The sequence below is a fragment of the Globicephala melas genome, chromosome 1, assembly GCF_963455315.2.
Source record: "Globicephala melas chromosome 1, mGloMel1.2, whole genome shotgun sequence".
Taxonomy (NCBI): Eukaryota; Metazoa; Chordata; class Mammalia; order Artiodactyla; family Delphinidae; genus Globicephala; species Globicephala melas.
Window position 1 is genome coordinate 133,689,968 of NC_083314.1, and position 19,062 is coordinate 133,709,029.

The 19,062-nt window shown below is 44.4% G+C and overlaps 1 protein-coding gene across 1 annotated transcript in view; it reads right to left on the reverse strand.

Moving 5' to 3' along the window:
* PGM1 (phosphoglucomutase 1) overlaps positions 1 to 15,881 on the reverse strand; it is a 59,750-nt gene extending 43,869 nt beyond the window's left edge. Inside the window, exon 1 of the mRNA XM_030865829.3 lies at positions 15,403 to 15,881. Within this exon, the coding sequence (XP_030721689.2) occupies positions 15,403 to 15,648 (246 nt within the window). The 5' untranslated portion in view covers positions 15,649 to 15,881. The remainder of the gene's footprint in view (positions 1 to 15,402) is intronic.
* Between the last annotated feature and the right edge of the window lie 3,181 nt (positions 15,882 to 19,062).

A 19,062-nucleotide genomic window follows, 5' to 3' on the forward strand; every position in this document is an offset into this window, starting at 1 on the left:
GTTTGAGTATATAGCTAAGATCTCTCTCTCTCTCTCTCTCTCTCTCTCTCTCACACACACACACACACACACACACACACACACACACACACACACACACCCTGCACCAACTTACACTGACAATGGAGTCAGCAGAGAGAGGAAAATGAAGCAGATGTGCTGAGATAAACAGAGAAGAGACAGAGGCTAGCTGCCTGGGCTCCTCTTGCCTCAGGCTCTTGTGAGGCCCAAGTGCCCACCCTGCCCTTGGCTTTCAGGAGACCCTCTGGCCTTACGATACAGTCCTCTTAGAGGCTCAGTGTGTCAGACTGGGTTTCTATTGCTTGCCACACCTGCACGCTTCAGTGTGTTGAGCAGGGCTCTGCAGTGCATGGCCCCCATTTGCCAGCTCTAAGGCAGGCTCCACCTGCTGTCCCATCCAGGCAAGAAGAGGAAGAAAAGAAACCTCCTGCCTTCACACTTTGAGCAACCTCAGCCAACAGCAAGGAGACCTTGGGCAAAGTATTTAACCTCTCGGCGCCCCCATTTTCTCATCTTTGAAACGGGGACTGATAATAGCACCTCCTTAGACTTACTGTGGCGATCATTTCATAGTATTGCAATCTAGAATCATTAGCTTGTAACCTGAAACTAACACAATGTTATATGTTGATTATACCTCAATTTTTTAAAAAATGCATCTCTTAAAGAGAGTTAAGAAAAGAAAGATATAGTACCTACAGCACAGGTTTGTTGTATAAAGGTACAATGAGTTAATAAGTATAAAGAGCTTAGCACTGGCTGGTTCTAGTGCCCTGTGAGTCCTACATAAGAGTTAGCTTTTATGACTACCCTGAACCAATCTGAAAATATGTAGCTGCGTTTAATAGCTATCTATGAGTACATATGTTTTAATAGAGTTAGGAAGTGTCCTTTAAAGAAAAGGAGAAACTACATTAAGCTATAAAGGTACAAGGCCAGAAGAATTACAAGGACCAAATGGTTTGCTTAGAGTTGTACAGAATCCCAGGCTCAAAAAATACTCCTGAAGCATATTTTGAAGTTAAAAACAAACAAAACCGCTCCCTAGGAGCGTGTACATCCTTTAGCATCTGCCAGTCTGTTGGCCCTCCGCTTACACCCATATGTCCAACAGTTACTATGTAAACTGACTTTTTCCATTCAGATCATCAGGCACTGTGCACCACGGGAAGATGACAGACTCAAGTTGTCAAACTCCTGATCTAAAAGGAGAGATTAGTAAGTCAATAAATCATTTTTAAAGGAGTAAAATCTGGGAGCTTACAAGGGTGCTCTGAGTGTTCAGAGGAGAGAGGAAATTTTTGGAAGGCATTCCCCACTCCACAAATACCATTCTTAACTTGTGTGGTTAAATCTAAAAACAGTCTCTCCAACTTGAAGATGCTCAAGGCTTAGGAATTACTTTCATACAAAATGCACATGTCAAGAAGACTCCTGTTTAATAAGAAATCATCAATAATCAATCATTCTGACCTAAAAAAACAATGAATATGGTTCATATAAAATTTTTATATGTATTTTTATCTTATTTCCTTTTTGGAGCATCCTTAAATTTTTTTTCGTTTAAATCCGCGAAGAACATTCATTTGGAGTTAGCAGAATATTGTCCCATATTCTGGCTATTACCAGGAACTATGTATTAAAATCCTTTGGTAAAAAGAGGTCTATCTATAAAGAATTGCTTTATTTCAAATCATTCATAGCTGTATGCTTCCCTCTTGTGTTAGAAAATGGAATCACAAGCAAGATTTCCTACAGCCTCAGAATGGGTGGGCTACCTGCCTGGAGCAGCATTACACAACTCTCGGGGGTACCATTCACCTGGAATACAATGAGAATCAAGTCCCTTGGAATTCTGTGGCAGCCAGTGATTGGCCCTCTGTCAAATAATTAAAATGTGCCAGATTTCTTGACTTTTAAGAAGAAGAGACGTTACATTATTCTGTCTCCTCACTAAGGATTTTTCCAATTGCACGGTCTGGCCAAACTAGGATGTCCAGCTGTAAAGAAACTGAATGAAGGTGGCCACAGAGAGGGGACATCTTTTTCTATGGGGTCTTTGTGAGTCTGAGTTTCTGTAAAATGGGGATAGTAAAACTTCCTTTAAAGGTTCTGACAGCAAATGAGGAAAGGCGTGTAAAGTGCTTATCACAATGCCGGCCTGCAGAGTAGCCACTCAGTAAATGTTATATAAACTACCAAAATAGAGATACTGAGAAGGACTGATCCCATCCTTCTAACACAACCCCTGATCTCTAAAGCACGTGGGCCCAGGCAGGAGAGAATCAATGCTCTGGGTCAGCCTGTGGGATAGATTAAACACCTACGATGGGCCAGGGTAAAGGTGGAGGAAGGGGAATCTACAGTCCCTGCTCTAACCAGAGGACTTCAGAGAGGCCTGGGTCCAAATCCTGCCTTTGCCAGCTTCTGGCTGTGTATGGCCTTTCTGGTCTCATTTTTCTTATTTGTAAAACAGGGACAACGACACTGCTTTAAAGGCTGTTGTACAGTAGGAGATAATTGCAGTAGGTGACGATGTGCTGGGCAGTGTTCCAAGAGCTTTACAAGCATTAACCCACTTAATCTTTATAACAACCCTATGAGATCAATACTATTATTCTCAGCCCCTATCTTAGGTATAAGAACACTGGTTATGTCATCTGCCCGAGGTCAAATAGCTGGGAAATTATGGAGATGGGTTTTGAACCCAGGGAATCTGGCTCCAGAGCCCACCCTCTTAACCATCATGCCGTGTTGCCTCTTATTGTATACTATGTGGCAAATACACAATATGCAATAGCTTTTAAAACAGCGATCTAAAGAGATGTGGTCATTTTCCCACTCTACACCATTTATGGGAATTCCTGGGATAAACAGTAGCCCAAGTGGGCAGAGGCAGGACACTCTCACTGGGTTTTAAGATTTAAGTGAGAACAAGGCTTCAGGAAAATCAAAAGTTGCACCACAACATAAAAGATTCGGGAACCCCCTAGACTACAGCTCTAGATAACTCTATTAAAAATGTCTACCTTGAGGAATTCAGCATAGTGGAAATCTAGGTTTGCATCCTTACTCTTGATAATTTTTAGTATCTTGGTGATCTTGGGCAAATCACTTACCCTCTATTTCCTCATCAGTAAAACAGAGGTCTAAATACCAACTTCTTAAGAGTTGTTGACAGGATAAAAGGAGATCATGTAAAGGGCTTATCATGGTACACAGGATTACATGTAGGTTCTCAGGCAGGTTTATTTAATAACAACCCTGCGATATAGGCATCCTCACAATCCCCATTTTACAGATGAGGAAACTGAGGCTTAGGGAATAAATGACTCGCTCAAAGCCTCACAACTAATAAACTGGAAGGAAGGCTTCCACGCCAGTTTTAACGCCAAAGCTGGTGCTTAGGCTGTATGGCTCCTTTGGATGATCAAGTGCATTTGAACTTGGAAAAAAATTAAGAGGAAATAGATTCCAGGTGACTCTCATTGGGATATTGGGCAAGTGCAAAGTATATGAGTTTTGATGCCTGTACAACCCACTGCACTTGGTAGACAGAGCACAGGTGTTGTGTGTTGAACTGAGCATCCCACCAAAAAAAAAAAGATATGTTAAATTCTGAACCCCAGATACCTGTGAATGTGACCTTATTTGGAAAAAGGGTCTTTGCAGATGCGATCAAATTAAGACGAGGTCATACTGGATTAGAATGGGCCATAAATCCAATCACTGGTGTCTTTATAAGGAGAGGGAGATTCAGAGACAGACACATAGGGAAGAAAGCCAGTGAAGACAGAGACGGAGATTGGAGCTCTCTGCACCAATGACTGCACCTTAGAGTCCTCCAAACCTTTGTATGCCCATTATTTAAATTAATTCTCATAAAACTCTCCAATAGGGCAGATACTAGAATCGATTCCATTTTACAAGTGTGAAAACTGAGATTTATATCAGTTAAGCAGAATACATGATATTGCACAGTAAATGGTACAACTGAGATTTGAACCAAAATCTTCAATTCCTACCCATCACTATGAACTAAAGTTATCTGGTAAGATGCAAGGAGCCACCAAGTGGCCTGTCTTCCGTTTGACATTATGTCAGAAGTCTACAGAAGCAGTGTGGATTATGGAGCACTGGAATCTTCTCGTCAATTATTACCATTAGTATAGCTTTAAAAAGGACAACAACGGTATTAGGTATATGCATTAAAGCAGCGACTGTGCCCTGCCTCCACCCTCACTTCACTCTCGGCTAAGGTCTCCCTGATTCCTCTTCATCATCCTGCACTTGCCTCAAAAATCACCTTGTCTGGGCAGAGAAAACATCCTCATTCTTCCCTTCCCCTTCAAGGTGGGGTTGAGTGACTCTGTGATCCTTTGATTCCCTGAACTTCTCCCCTGGAGATTCAGAGGGAGTGCAACCCTGCCAACACCTTGATTTCAGACTTCTCGTCTCCAGAACAGTAAGAAAATAAATTTCTGTAGTTTTAAGCCACCCAGTTTGGAGTCATTTATCACAGCAGCAATAGGAAACTAATACACTAGTATTCACACCATATTTTTGTAACTACTTATGGATTCTCCTCTACCAGCATGAATCCTGGTATGAGATTGAAGATTTTGTCTTATTTATCTTTGTACCTGCAACTATCTCACACAGTGCCTGGCACTTAAAGAGTGCTCAGCAATGCTTGTTGAATGAGAAAATACACGTGGTCCAGGAGGTGCACAGTAATGCCAGCACACGTTTCGTGCAGCTTCCCATCTGTAGCATGACAGTGGCCTGGGCCAGGTAACCATGCCACAGATCCATCCCAAAATACCCATCTTCAACTACGCACTGCTAGCTCATGACTCCAGTAAGGTGAAGGCCTCAAATCAATGGCCTTGTGACTGACACTTAGAGCAACTGTGAATCTCTGCCTCACAGATCAAATTCAAGGGACAACGTATGGACAGAGACAGGATAGGACATGTAGGCAGTGGAGGTGACAGACATAGAAGACCTTCCCCTCTGCCCCTCCACTGGCTTCAGAGTTTGGAATAATCATAATAATCATTAGAATCATCAGAATCTTCTGTTTGCTAGCTACGTACTTCCAATGTCAGGCACTATGGTGAGTGCTTCACGAATTTTACTTTGTTCTCACATTAATCGTTAAGGCACATATTTTTACTCTCTTTATACCAAATCTACTTACACGGTGAAAGGCTATGGTGAACTGTGTGATAAGCATGTTTCTAGTGAATTTGACCTCAGAGGGCTTGGCGCCAACTGCATGGCCCAACCCAGAGAGGCAGCTGTCTTTTGTGACAGGAGGCAACCTCACTCCCAATTCCATCTGAGTTTCCTACACTTATTTCCCTTTTGCTTCCTTTTTAAATGGATTTCATTTGGCTCCACAGAACGCATTTCTTTCAAAGTCCCCATGGGGCAGCGTAACATAATAGTTTTATTACCAAAGCAAAAGATCTTTCCCCATCCCCACCCAGTTATGCCAACCCAGCTCCATTTTCTGGCCTCTTTGCAATCATGGGATGATCTCTCAGAGTTGAGGTGGACACAGGCTTAACACCTAGGTTTCTGGTTTTCGTGGCTTTGAGCTGATAGTACTGCCTTCCGAGGTCAGGGTCATTTTGTCTACCTGGGCTTTCACAAAACTTTCTACTGTGTACAATTTCTAAATGCACCAAAGCAGGTTGAGATGCTTACCAGGATGGACGAGAACTGGATCCCCAGGCCACTGCGGTAAACTGCGGAAGGAAAGCAGAATGCCAGAATCTCCCTCAGCATGAACTGTCTTCTAAGACCTTCTCGACAGGGCAGTGTGCTTGAACAGTATAAAATGTAACTCATTTTCAACAGTTATACCAGAGTATTTTCATCTAAATTAATATTATCTCCTTCAAAACAAGCACCCTGGGTAGCAACGTATGTATTCAAACAATGCTGACATTGCGCTAACATTTCTGGAACTCTTTTTCAGGCAGCTGTTTTTACCGTCTGTGGTACTTTCTTTGAAAGTCTTCAGTCTTAACAAATTTCATCCTTTGAGAATAGATGTGAACTTTGGAAAGAGAAGAAAATTGGTTGGAGCCATGTCTAATGAATAAAGTGGGTAATCAAATCTCGTTACATCATTTTAGGTGAAAAATGAGGCATGACTATAAAATAATGTGACTGGTTCCCCTAGGTGACCCATAAACCGACTAGCTGAAAAATAATTCCCGTAGAGGAGTTTCAAAATGCTTTGAGCACTAGATGCATCACTGGAATAAGTGTATGATTCCCAGAGTGGTGATTTGGCAGGGTACAATACTAATTTGGATATATAAGTTCAAATATGTTTGTAAAAAAAAAGAAATCTGATTGCTTACACTCACGAAAATGAAGAAGCTATTCTCCTGGAGAAATTTCTCCTCCTTTTTTTGACAGACTGGTTGGCTTTGGACAAGGAGTGTGCTGAGAAAAATAGACTCATCTCCTGCAGAAAGGCTTCATTGGACACACTACCCCCTCCCACACATAACCCCCGCCTCAAGCTGGGGCAGGCATCCCGGCTCTGAGCGTCCACAGCCATCTCTTTTCCCCTCAGGTATTAGCACTTATAAAACTTAGTGGTGATTGTCTGTTTTTGTGTCAATCTACCTCCTTCAACTAGAGGCTCCTTGAGAATGAGGACATTATTTTGATCCTGTATCTCCAATGCTCGGACAATGTGCACAGAAGCACAGGACACTAATCCCTGTTCTGGAGGCGGACCCTTTGCCTTTGCTTCTCACGTTCCCAGGGCTTCGCCTGCCAAATATAATTTCTTCTGCCTGGCAAGCAAAACTGGACATTCAGTCTGTGTAAAATCCACCCATACAAATTTATAGAGGCCTAAGGTAGAGTTAGTGGCTGCTTAGGGCTGAAGGTGTAGGGGAGCAAGAAGGATTGACTGTTAATGCACAGGGCTTCTTTTAGGGTGATGGAAATATTTTAAAATCAGATTGTGGTGATGGTTGCATAACTCTGTAAATACACTAAAAAATACTGAGTTGTACACTTTAAATGGATAAATTGTGTGGTGTGTGAATTATATCTCAATAAAATAGTTTTATTTTAAAAGTCCTCCACAATGAGAATGATTGTTGCCTAGGTTCCTTTCTAAGCCTGTAGTTGGAATAAATGATAGTCAAGGTCTTTTAAAAAAATCTAGGTACCGATATAAAATTAGGTCTTTATGTTCCCTCTGTAAATCTATCACTTGAAAATGACTGAGTGGTTTTCACTAAATTTGGAAAGCATGTTTATGATAATGAGGACTGTGAGGTATTCCCCAAGATTAATACTCCCCTTCATTTGGACTGACACCCCCAATATTTAGCCTAACACATAGTACCCAGAATAACATCGATATAGGCATACTGCAGAGATACTGCAGTTCCAGACAACTGCAATAAAGTGAATATCACAATAAAGCAAGTCATACGAATTTTTTGGCTTCTCAGTGCATATAAAAGTTATGTTTACATTATTCTGCCGTCTGTTTAGTGTACAATAGCATCATGTCTAAAAAACTTGTATATACCTTAATTTTAAAATATTTTATTGGTAAAATAAAATGTTAAGCATCATCTGAGCCTTCAGTGAGTTATCTTTTTGCACTAGCAACTTCAAAGATCATTGATCACGTAACAAATATAATAATGATGAAAAAGTTGGAAATATTGCGAGAATTACCAAAATTTGACACAAAGACATGAAATGAGCAAATGTTGCTGGAAAAAAACTCGTCACAGAGTTGCCACAAATCTTCAATTTGCAAAAAATACAGTATCGGTGAAGTGCAAAAAAGCAAAGTGCAATAAAGTGAGGCATACCTGTATTTCCCAGCCTCCCTTGCTGCTTGAGGAGGCCTTAGCCTAAGTTTCAGCCAATGGAACAGGAGTGAAATCGATTACATGCAGCCTCTGAGAAGGGTGTGCCTTCCTCCCTCTTTCTCCCCTTCCTGTTGGCTGGAATGACCATATGGTGGTAGGCAGCTACGTTGGACTATGCAGATAAGGGCAATTCACTGGGGAAGGCTGAGCAACAAAAGAAAAACATGCATCCTCTGACACAGTGGAGCCCCCACCCTAGGCCTGGACTGCCCACACCCAGTCTATTACAGAAAGGGTAATACTCTTGAACCTATTACTATGAACTTTTATTTTAAGTAACTTATTTTAGAACTCTGCTATAGCAGCCAAAACCTACGTTTTAACTAATGATAAAATTTGGTGTTCTGTACCAAAACAGAATCTAAAATATGCAGCATTGGCATACTTTTTATGGCCATGGCAAAATTTTTACCACCACTACCCTGGAAGGCAGACCACGGGCCAACCAAACCTGTAGCTCTAGGCAAATGGTTAGGAGAATTCAGAACAGGAGTGTTTGTTGGCTGCTTCTTGCCACAATACAGAGAGGAGCTCAGGCAAGGACTAGGCATCCTGCAAGCAGAAATGGAGGTGATGGCTCTGCTAAGGAAAGTTTTCTTTGTGGCTTGTACACCATGTTGCCCAAGTCCAGTAATTTGTACACTGCAGAGTTGAGATAAGATCATTTGTATACCTACGCTAAAGCAGCTACCCATGAAGCAGCAGGTGTAGCAGAAAAGGCTTAAATCTTTCCTGGGATTCTCTGCCACACAGTGGGAACTAGCCTACCAGCAAATAACCCATTAAGGATACTGTCTTCTTACCCAGCCTAGCTTTTCCTACTGTCTTAAAGTGACCATCAGTGACAGAGAAATCAGGGGAGGGACAAAGCATAGAGGCCAAAAAATAAAAGCTAATGTTTTCAGGCTTCTAAACTCCATCTAGGTGAGAACTTTCACTGTGGTTATCAGTGTTGGAGAAACAAAGGACTTTTAGGAAAGATAAATGGGGCCTTAAAGGAATGGGTAGGGGATATTATAATTTTGTGATAATGTCTGTTTCGGTGTGGTGCTGAGTCAATTTTCCTTGGTTTCCAGAAACTCTCTCCCAGGGACGGGATTTATGACAACTGAGGAGGCTCTGCTTTTAGGCAGAGAAAGGGGTTCAGAAAAATGCCTATTCTCAAAGGCCTTCAGCTCGAAATAGTTTTTATGCCACAGTGATGTATTCTGGACCCCTTCAGACTTCAGAAAAGCTTTCAGAAGAATGATTTGAGTGGGCTACACCTCTAAGAAAGTTAAGCAGGCAAGTTTCTATGATCCATTCATTCTCCCTTAAATTTCCTTGAACTTGACACAGACATACCCAGTCATTCTGTGGCCATTGGAGCTGTGGTTAAAGTGGGGAATCACCTTTTAAAAATGGCTACTGAAGCACTGACGTATATACACTACCAAATGTAAAGTGGATGGCTAGTGGGAAGCAGCCACATAGCACAGGGATAACACAGGGAGATCAGTTCGGTGCTTTGTGACCCCCTAGAGGGATGGGATAGGGAAGGTGGGAGGGAGATGCGAGAGGGAGGAGATATGGGGATATACGTATGCATATAGCTGATTCACTCTGTTATACAGCAGAAACTAACACGACATTGTAAAGCATTTATACTCCAATAAAGATGTGAAAACACACACACACACACACACACACACACAAATTAAAAAATAAAAAAAAAATTTTAAATGGCTCCTGAGTGTGCCAAGTAATCTAGGGCTTACCTTCAGTTGGGAGAATTTGGAGAAGAGTTTTCTTACCTGGTGTCCTCAAACGGGATGGACCACAAACGGGGTAGCCCTAAGGGTGGGGGGGGATGTTTGGAAAGGGTGAAAAGGGGCTGCCTTTGCCTCAGGGTTTTGTTGCTTTTTTAACTTCAACTGTTTGAAGTCTCCCTTCCCAATGCTTATCCCAGTCACCATTCAGATGAGTCCCTGAGGCACAAGATAGAAAAGGTGAATGAAGCCCTGAATAAATACAGTGAGGAATGTCAATCAGCTCAGGCCAATGAGGCTGAAACACTTTGAACACTACGTTTTCGTACTGGAAACAATTTCTTCCCTTTTTCCTCTTCATGAGTGCCCCAAAGTGTTTCTGAAAAGAAGAAACGTGACAGGTAGGTGGTGGTACAGAAAGACTTGATTGACTTGTCCAACCTGCTAGAAATGGTGGAGCTGGAATCAGGACTCTGGTCTTCTGATATTTCATCCAGTTGATCTTTTCCATAAATAAGTATATCCCAAAGCAAGCAGTTTCAGGGATTGTTATATCTTACTTAAAAGCTTGGGAAAACTGGATTGGGCAATGTTAAGTAGGACTTTCAGAGCTTTTAATATACAAAAGAGTCATGTGAGATTGCAAGAGGGCCCCAGAATGATATTGGGAAATATCAATTTCCACCACCCCAGGGTTGATATGACTATCCATACATTATAAAAATCTTCCCAGGGTTAAGTTTGGCCTCTTCCTTTTAAACTGCTGTTAGTGGCATACAGGGAGGGTGAGATCCTGTTTTCCTACAGATTATACCGTACGGCTCATTTTGGCAACTGACACATGAATCTGTTTTTGCCTGCTGTTGAGTGTGAATGATTCTGCCCAAGGAGTACTTTCCTCCCAGGTCACACTGCCTGGTAGGATTTGGGGATAAGGATTTGGGGGTAGGATTTGGGGTAACTTTCCTCCTGAGTCACCACATGGTAGGATCTGGGGGTAAGGATTTGATTCTGAATAAATATTAGTCTTTTTTTTTTTTTTTTTTTTTGCGGTACTCGGGCCTCTCACTGTTCTGGCCACTCCCGTTGCGGAGCACAGGCTCCGGACGCGCAGGCTCAGCGGCCATGGCTCACGGGCCCAGCCGCTCCGCGGCATGTGGGATCCTCCCGAACCGGGGCACGAACCCGCGTCCCCTGCATCGGCAGGCGGACTCTCAACCACTGTGCCACCAGGGAAGCCCAAATATTAGTCTCTTATACTGAGCTCTAATATGCTTACAAACACCTGTGTTGCTAAAGAGTGAGCTGAAATGGTCACTACATTGTGTGAGTCCCACGGGCTTAATCAGCAGGGTGAGTAGCCATTCTGGGGCCAAACCAACCAGCGTGAGGACCACAAACACTGGCGGGAGCTCAAGATGAACTCGCAGTTCATCTGAATGGTCTCCTGGGATAAAGCAGAGAACAAGACAAGCCCAGGCTTCATCCACTTGAGACCTACAGTCAAGAAGGTTTGTGTTGGAGGCCAGGTGGGTTACAGACAAGCAACCCAACAACCACTATAAGATGCAGTCAGCGCTCTTATGGAGGTGAGCAAGACAGGCTACGAGAGCAGAAAAGTGGTGCACCTGATTCAGGGATTGGGAGCAGAGAAGTGCCAACTAAACCCAGACCTGAAGGTGAAGGGGCGAGAAGAACGCTCCAGGTGGAACCAGATGTGAGAGAGTAGAGCACGTTGAAGAAGTAGGTTGAAGAGGCTGGTTGGAGAGAGCCCCATCCTCCAACTCTATTGTTTCACGCTCTACAGGAAGCAACCACACTAAAAACCCCTCATGTTTTATATTTTACGAGATACTTCCACACATACTGCTTTATTTTCTCACTACAGCAAACATTTCAGGCGTCCCTGGCCCACACTCACAGAGTCATGAAAAGAGACTGGGAATTGCCCCCTCTGTTCCTGGAATGCAAGAGATGTTACACAGTAGCAAACACAGATATGCCAGGACTGTGTTCCAAGTACTAGATTCCCGCAGGGAGTGGCTGAGGACACTCTCAGTCTGGGTAAAGGTTTTTTTTTTTTAACATCTTTATTGGAGTATAATTGCTCTACATTGTTGCGTTAGTTTCTGCTTTATAACAAAGTGAATCAGCTATATGTATACATATATCCCCATATCGCCTCCCTCTTGTGTCTCCCTCCCACCCTCCCTATCCCACCCCTCTAGGTGGTCACAAAGCTGATCTCCCTGTGCTATGCGGCTGCTTCCCACTAGCTATCTGTTTTACATTTGGTAGTGTGTATATGTCAATGCCATTCTCTCACTTCGTCCCAGCTTACCCTTCCCCCTCTCCAGTCTGGGTAAAGCTTTAAGCAGTAAATGAGCATTTGGAAGGTATCCCAAATTCCCTCCTTTTTCGCTTGGGCTAATCTAAGTTTTTGTCACTTGTACCCAATTGGGTTCTGACTAACAAGGTATCACTCTATTTTGGTTGGGGCCATGGAGGGTAAGAGGAAGGTAGGAGACAACGCTGAGATCTATGGGGTGTGGGCATTAATATGTGCCTCAGGCTGGGTATGATTAACTTAGTGTCCCTATATTAGCAGAACATTGATAACAGAAAGTCCTGCCCTCAGGCTCATCCTGAGGTTTCCCTACAAGTGTCATTCAAACAGTTTCCAGGTGAAAAGGGGCTGCCAGGCACTTTTAAATATGTTGTTTCATTTAATCCTCACAAGAGCCTCACTGTGTACATATTATCATTTCCTGTCTTCACAGACAAGGGGGAAAAAGGATCAGAAATTGAATAACTTGCCCAAGAGAACTGTCCCCAACTCCTATGATTTTTATTCTTTCTGCCTAGAATTCCTCCCCCAACAAATCCATCTTAGAAACTCCAACTCATCCTGTAAGCCTCAATCCTGCTACCACCCCTCTGTGAAAACTTTTTCGCTTCCCCTTCCGCACCCAAGTACAGCCTGCCATGCTCTTGTCCCTTCAGCATCTGGCACATAACTCCCTCACAACACCTAACACACTGTGCTGTCTGCTTATTCCTGTCTACCTCCCCTTCTAGGCTATGTACTTACTGAGGGCAGGAATGTATTATATCCCAAGTACTAAGTACAATGACTGATAAGAAGTAAGCACATAATAAATGTTTAATGAGAATAAATGTATGGGTCATAAACTATATGCTGGCTTTAAGTGCTGGAATATACTTGAAGTATTTTCCATATACTTCATAATTCAGGGCAACAGAACAAGGATTCATTGAATGCTGCATTGCCTTAGGTACGAGGGAGTGTCACATGTAAACTGACAATTTCATCTATTCTAGCGGTATCTACGGGGAAAGGTCAGTTAAGGGAGAAGAGTGGCAGACAGGGGCTGCCGGGAAACGCTTTCTGAAGATGCTATCTAGATTGCACCAGAAGAGAAAGAGCAGCATATTTAAATCCCTGGTGAGGGATGAGAGAGAGAGAGAATCAAATCAGAGAACAGGGAGCTGAGGATGGAAACCTAGGGAATAGCTAGGATGTGGGTAGAGTAAGCAGTCCATGAAGGAACTCTCAAAAAGTGTGAGTAGAATCGGGAGACAGTGACCAAGGCAAGGGAATGAGAATTTTTAATGAGTACGAAGTCAGCAGTGCCAAATGCAACAGGCAGGTCAGATAAGATAAGGCCCAAACAGTGTGCAATGGATTTAGCAACCAGAAAGTCATCAGTAACCTTGGCAAGAGCAACGTCAGTGGAGTGGTGGAATAAACAGAAGCCAGACTGCAGTAAGGCGGTGAGTGAACGGGAGTTAAGAAATCTGTGATGGTGAATGCACACAACCTTTACAAAGATTGGCTAAAAGGGGGCGGGGAAAGCAACAGGGTAGAAGCAAAAGGGTGAAGAGGTTTTAAGAACATATATTTTTAGTCTTAACCAATTCTTTTCTTTCACCCCACGCTACTCTCAAATGGACAGTTTTCCAGTTGGACCCCTTAAATTCCCACTATGCTGTAAGCCCCTTAAGGACAAATCTTGCTTCTAAATCATCTTTTTATTCCACCCATTTCTCTGACATAGTATAGGCTCAGTATTTGCTGAAGAAATGCAAATTCAACACAGGTGATAACAGGGAAATGAACAAGAGCTGTACTGGGATACAGGTCTTGTTCATTCTTCGTTCTTCTTTCAAGGGAATGTGAGGTTGTCTGAAAACTCAGGATTATAAAGAAAACAAATCCAGACAATCTTCTCTCACCGATGCTTATAAACGTTTGACCCCGAGAGGCAGATGTAGATTGTTCCCAGTTTAGATTTGAGAGACAGCTGGAAAATATATCTTTAGACTCAGGGTCTCTTCATTCCCAGAAACTGTTCAAGTCCTTGGAACTAGCAGGTGTATACTAGATTCTCAGTGCTGCCATTAGAGTTCCTGTTGAACCTGCCTAAGTTTCAGTTTTCTAATTGGCATCTTGAAGATGCCCATAATAGCATCTACCTCATAAGGCTACAGGAGGATAAATGAGATACTGCAGGGAAGCACTTTTCACAGGGCTTGGCAAAATGGCACTCAATATGTTAATAAGAGAAATAAAGTACTGCTAAAATGGATAAAAATATTACTAAATATTACTGAGTTCCAGAAGAGGTGAGTGTAAGTCAAATCTTATGTTAAATATATAAAGAAAAAAGAAAACTTAAAAAAAAAAACTCGTTAGAAAACTTTTTTATAAGAGTAAACAATTACCCCAATTTACCTATTTTATAAAGCCGCATTTTCGCAAACGTGTCAGGTTGACTGAAAAGTCTACTTCAAAGTTTCACCTAAGCGGACCTGCCCCATTAACTCATTTAACGTTCCTTAGCTGTGGTGGCAGAACCAAGGTATTGCGTTAATTTCCTGGCTTGCCACGACTGCTTACACAAGAGCGCCCTTGGGTAGGTGGTTTCTGTTCTAATGGAAATTCAGCTCCAGCCCCCTCGGTGGAACAGATCCAGTAGCAACACCGAGCAAAGACTACCGTTTTCAAAAGCCTGCCCCCCCAGCAACCAGGCCGCTCCAGGGCAGAGGCAGAAGCTCCGTCCCAGCAAACTTAGGGGACGGGGAAAGGGACTTTGCGACCGCCTCCTCAGAACTGAGCGCTTGACCACCAGCGGGGCGGGTGCCCAAAGCCTTGAGCTCGCAGCCAGCGGGAAACGCCAGTCCCGGACGAGAATAGCAGGCAACCCGGCGGGATGCAAAGGGGTTCTGAGCAAGACGGCGGCCTCTAACCTTTCCCGGTTAAGGCGACTGCACTCTGCTCGGTAACTGCATCTTCACCGGCAGAAAAGGTTAACGTAAAGGTCAGAGGCCTGGACGGCGGCGGGGGGAGGGGAAGGAGGGAGGAGGAGAGAGAAGGGAGGTGCAGGAGGCGGAGGGGCGGGCCTCCCAAGGTCAAGCCCTGCCCTTCGCCTCGCGCCTCCCCACCCGCGGGGGCCGGGGGGCGACGAGGGATGGGAGGAGCTGGCAGAAGAGCAGCTCTGCGGCGCCCCGTGGCCACTGTCCGGCCCTGGGCCACCTCCGTCCGGCCCGCTAGGCCAGGAAGAGCGAGCGCAGAGAATTGTGGGGGTGGAGACTGAAGCGGCGCGCGCGGAAGTGGCCCCGCAAGAGTGAGGCAGAAGGCGGGCGGGCGACGGGGGCGACCGAGGAGCGGGCGCGTCCCTTACCCCGTTGGCGGCGGCGATGCGGACGATGAGCTGGATGGCCTCCTTCATGTAGAACCTGCCGTCACCGCCCACCACCAGGGTGGCCTCCTGCCGCTTTGCCGTCTCCACGGTGGAGATGATACTCTGGATGAAATTCTCGGCATAGTTGGCGCTGCTCTGAAACACCTTCACCCGCTTCCGCAGCCCGCTCGTGCCCGGCTTCTGGTCTTGGTACGCCTTGGTCTTAACGGTCACGATCTTCACCATGGTGGCGACTAGCTTCCTGGGGCCCGAGCGGACTCTGCTAAGCGAGGGGCGACCGGAGCTGTGGCTGCAGCTGCTGTGTGGTGAGGCCGCTGACGGGTCGGGGCAATGCAGGCTCTCTCAGCGGTGCTCGTCCCTCCTCCTTAAAGGGACAGGGGACAGGGCCCTCCCTTCGCGGCCAGCCCACCTCCTTGCAGGTCCGAGAGGGAGGGGAATGGGGAGCGCCCACCCCTAGACCTCCAGTGTGATGGGTGGAGCCTCTGTGATTTACCCTCCCCTCGTAAACCCATCCGCTGTAAAATGAAATCCGGAACTCCTCCCATAAGTGGAAGAGCGGAGCTTGGGGTAGGGACCGGGTCACAGGGCAAGGACTTGAGGCAGAGTGGGAAAAATAGAGTAGGGACAGCCGGACTTAGAAGACTTGGGAAGGTTCCAACTTAGGATTTTTCCGCTTTATGATGGTGCGAAAGCAATAAGCGTTCAGTAGAAGCCATACTTCTAATTTTGATTTCTGATCTTTTCCTGGGCTAGCAATATGCAGTAGGTACTCTGTACACTGGAGATGCTGAGCTGTGACAGCAAACCCAGCCCCAGCTCCCAGTCAGCCACTTGATCAGGAGGGTAAACAACCAATACACGTGGAGCCACTCTGTATCCATACAACCATTCTGTTTTTCACTTTCAGTACAGTATTCAATAAATTGCATGAGACATGCAACACTTTAGTATAAAATAGGCTTTGTGTTAGATGAATTTGCCCAACTGCAGGGTAAAGTAAGTACTCTTATAGGTAAGCTAAGCTGAGCTACAGTGTTTGCTAGGTTAGGTGTATTAAATGCGTTTTCCCCTTAGGATAGTTTCACCTAACGGTGGGTTTATCAGGAGGTAACCCTAAGCGGAAGAAGATCTGTACAACATTTCCTGTGGTTAAGCTGGAGTTTCATGTGTAAATAACTTTCCGGAAACACGTTCTGAAGGATGGAAGTGTCAGCCTTACCTAGATTTTGACTCATTTTTTTGTATTCTCTAAATATTAGGGTATTTGTGTCTAATCCAAAGGTCTAATTCAACCTACTACTTTCCACCTGTTTACTGATGGGCCACACTTCATTTGGTTAGGGTGGGTGTACTAATAGGTAAGATTTATTGAATATAATGTTTACTGAGTATAACGTTTCTAAAGTACAGGTTTTATTTTTTCCCCTATTTCATGCGCACAAAACTGAGATTCAAAAAATAAAATGGGGGCTTCCCTGGTGGCGCAGTGGTTGAGAGTCGCCTGCCGATGCAGGGGACACGGGTTCGTGACCCGGTCCGCGAAGATCCCACATGCCGCGGAGCGGCTGGGCCCGTGAGCCATGGCTGCTGAGCCTGCGTGTCCGGAGCCTGTGCTCCGCAACGGGAGAGGCCACAACAGTAAGAGGCTCGCGTACGGAAGGAAGGAAGGAAGGAAGGAGGGAGGGAGGGAGGGAGGGAGGGAAGGAGGGAAGGAAGGAAGGAAGGAAGGAAGGAAGGAAGGAAGGGAGGGAGGGAGGGAGGGAGGGAGGGAGGGAGGGAGGAAGGAAGGAAGGAAGGAAGGCTAGTCAAGGCCACAGAGATAAGTATATGCAGGAGGCCAACTCAGGTGGATGTGGCTCCCAAGCCAGGGCTCTTACCATGATTTGCCTGCATGTCACCAGGTTTGAGAACTAGGAAATGTATGGGGAAGCCTTGATAAACATATGTACAAATACATGGTAAGGCTGAGTGTTACTACCACCAGTTATTCATGTAGTACAGAATTGGTGAAGAGATCAAAAAGAACTGAGGTGGCCACAGAGGGTTGGAGGATACAGAGTCAATGAAAGAGGCTCGATTGTTAAGTAGGAATCTTCTGTCTTTTAGGTTCAGCATCTCCCTTGATTGGGTGAGAGTGGTTGTCTCCTCTGCTTGAGAAATGTGTCATTTACAAGATGTGTTAACCAGGGAGAGCTAGTTAATATCTATGGGCATATGTTTCTTTACTATAAAATGGACACAAAACCTATCTTAGAGAATTTCTGCAAGAATTAATGGGGTTTTGTATGTCCCTAGTTCTCAATCATGCATACACAGTAGACTCACCTGAGACCCTTTAGAAACTAGCCATGTTCTGATCCAAACAGATTCAATCATAATCAGCTGATGTAAGTAAAGCAGCATGATGCTTATAGAGTAGTATCATCTTGTGAATTTAGTATAATCAAACTCATTTTGTAGACTAGAAGATTGAGAATAGAATGGTGAATGTAATCAAGGTTACCTGACTCCACAAAATGAAAATATAGCATAGAATCACTGAGTCTTAGAAATACGAACCTCTCAGAGTTGTATGGATTAAATGACATACTGAATATAGAGCTCCTCGCACAGTACTGATAGCTACTCAGTAAATGGTAACTCGTTATTATAAAGTGGTGGGCTCAACTTCAGATCTCATGCTCTTTCTCTATTCTTCCCTATCTTTGGAACTAGGATGGGGCTTTTCATTTAAGAGGACTTGTTCCATACTTCTCTCACCTCAGAAGTTGTAACAATTAGCTTTAGCTATATAACAAACCACTCTTAAACTTAGACAATCACCATTTATTCTTATGGCCCATGATTTTATGAGTTAACTGGGTGGTTCTGCAGATCTTGACTGGGCTCCTGTAGATGGTGGTCCCCGCGATCCCCTCCTCCTGGTAATCATGCTTTTATGTAATCCCCTTATATTATTTGTCTTGCTGTGTAACACATTACCACAGAGCCAGCGACTTAACGCCCATTTATTATCACAGTTCTACAGGTCAGATGTCTTGGCAGGGGGGGGTTTGGCTGGGTTGAATGTTCATAGTACCTGTACAACAAGGCTGAAATCGAGGTATTGGCTAGGCTGGGCTCTTACCTGGAGGCTCTGGGAAGAATCTGCTTCCAAGTTCATTCAAATTGTTGCAGGATCCATTTCCCTGCAGTTGTATGTCTGAGGTCCTTGTTTCTTTGGTGGCTGTCAGCCAGGCTCCACTCTCTGCTCCTAGAGGCCACCTACAGTGAGTCCTTCTCATGGCTGCAATCTCTGACTCCCTCTTCAACCATCAGCCAGAGAAAACTACTGCTTTGTAAAGGGCTTGTGTGATTAGATCAGAATACCTGGATAACCTCCATTTTGCCACATAATGTAACAATCATGGAAGTTATATCCCATCATGTTCGAATATTCTACCTGCACTCAAAAACTGACTTACAGATTTCCAAGTTGTAGTATTGAGAAAAGCAGCAGAATGATTCCTCTTCCCTCCTGGGTGGCAAGTGAAGTGGGGAAAGAAGCCATTGGACCTGAAGTGCCCATACAAATAGAAATGAGAATTCTTGGTAGTGTGGACCAATGGTCAAGAATTCGACAGGATGATTGTGTGCCTC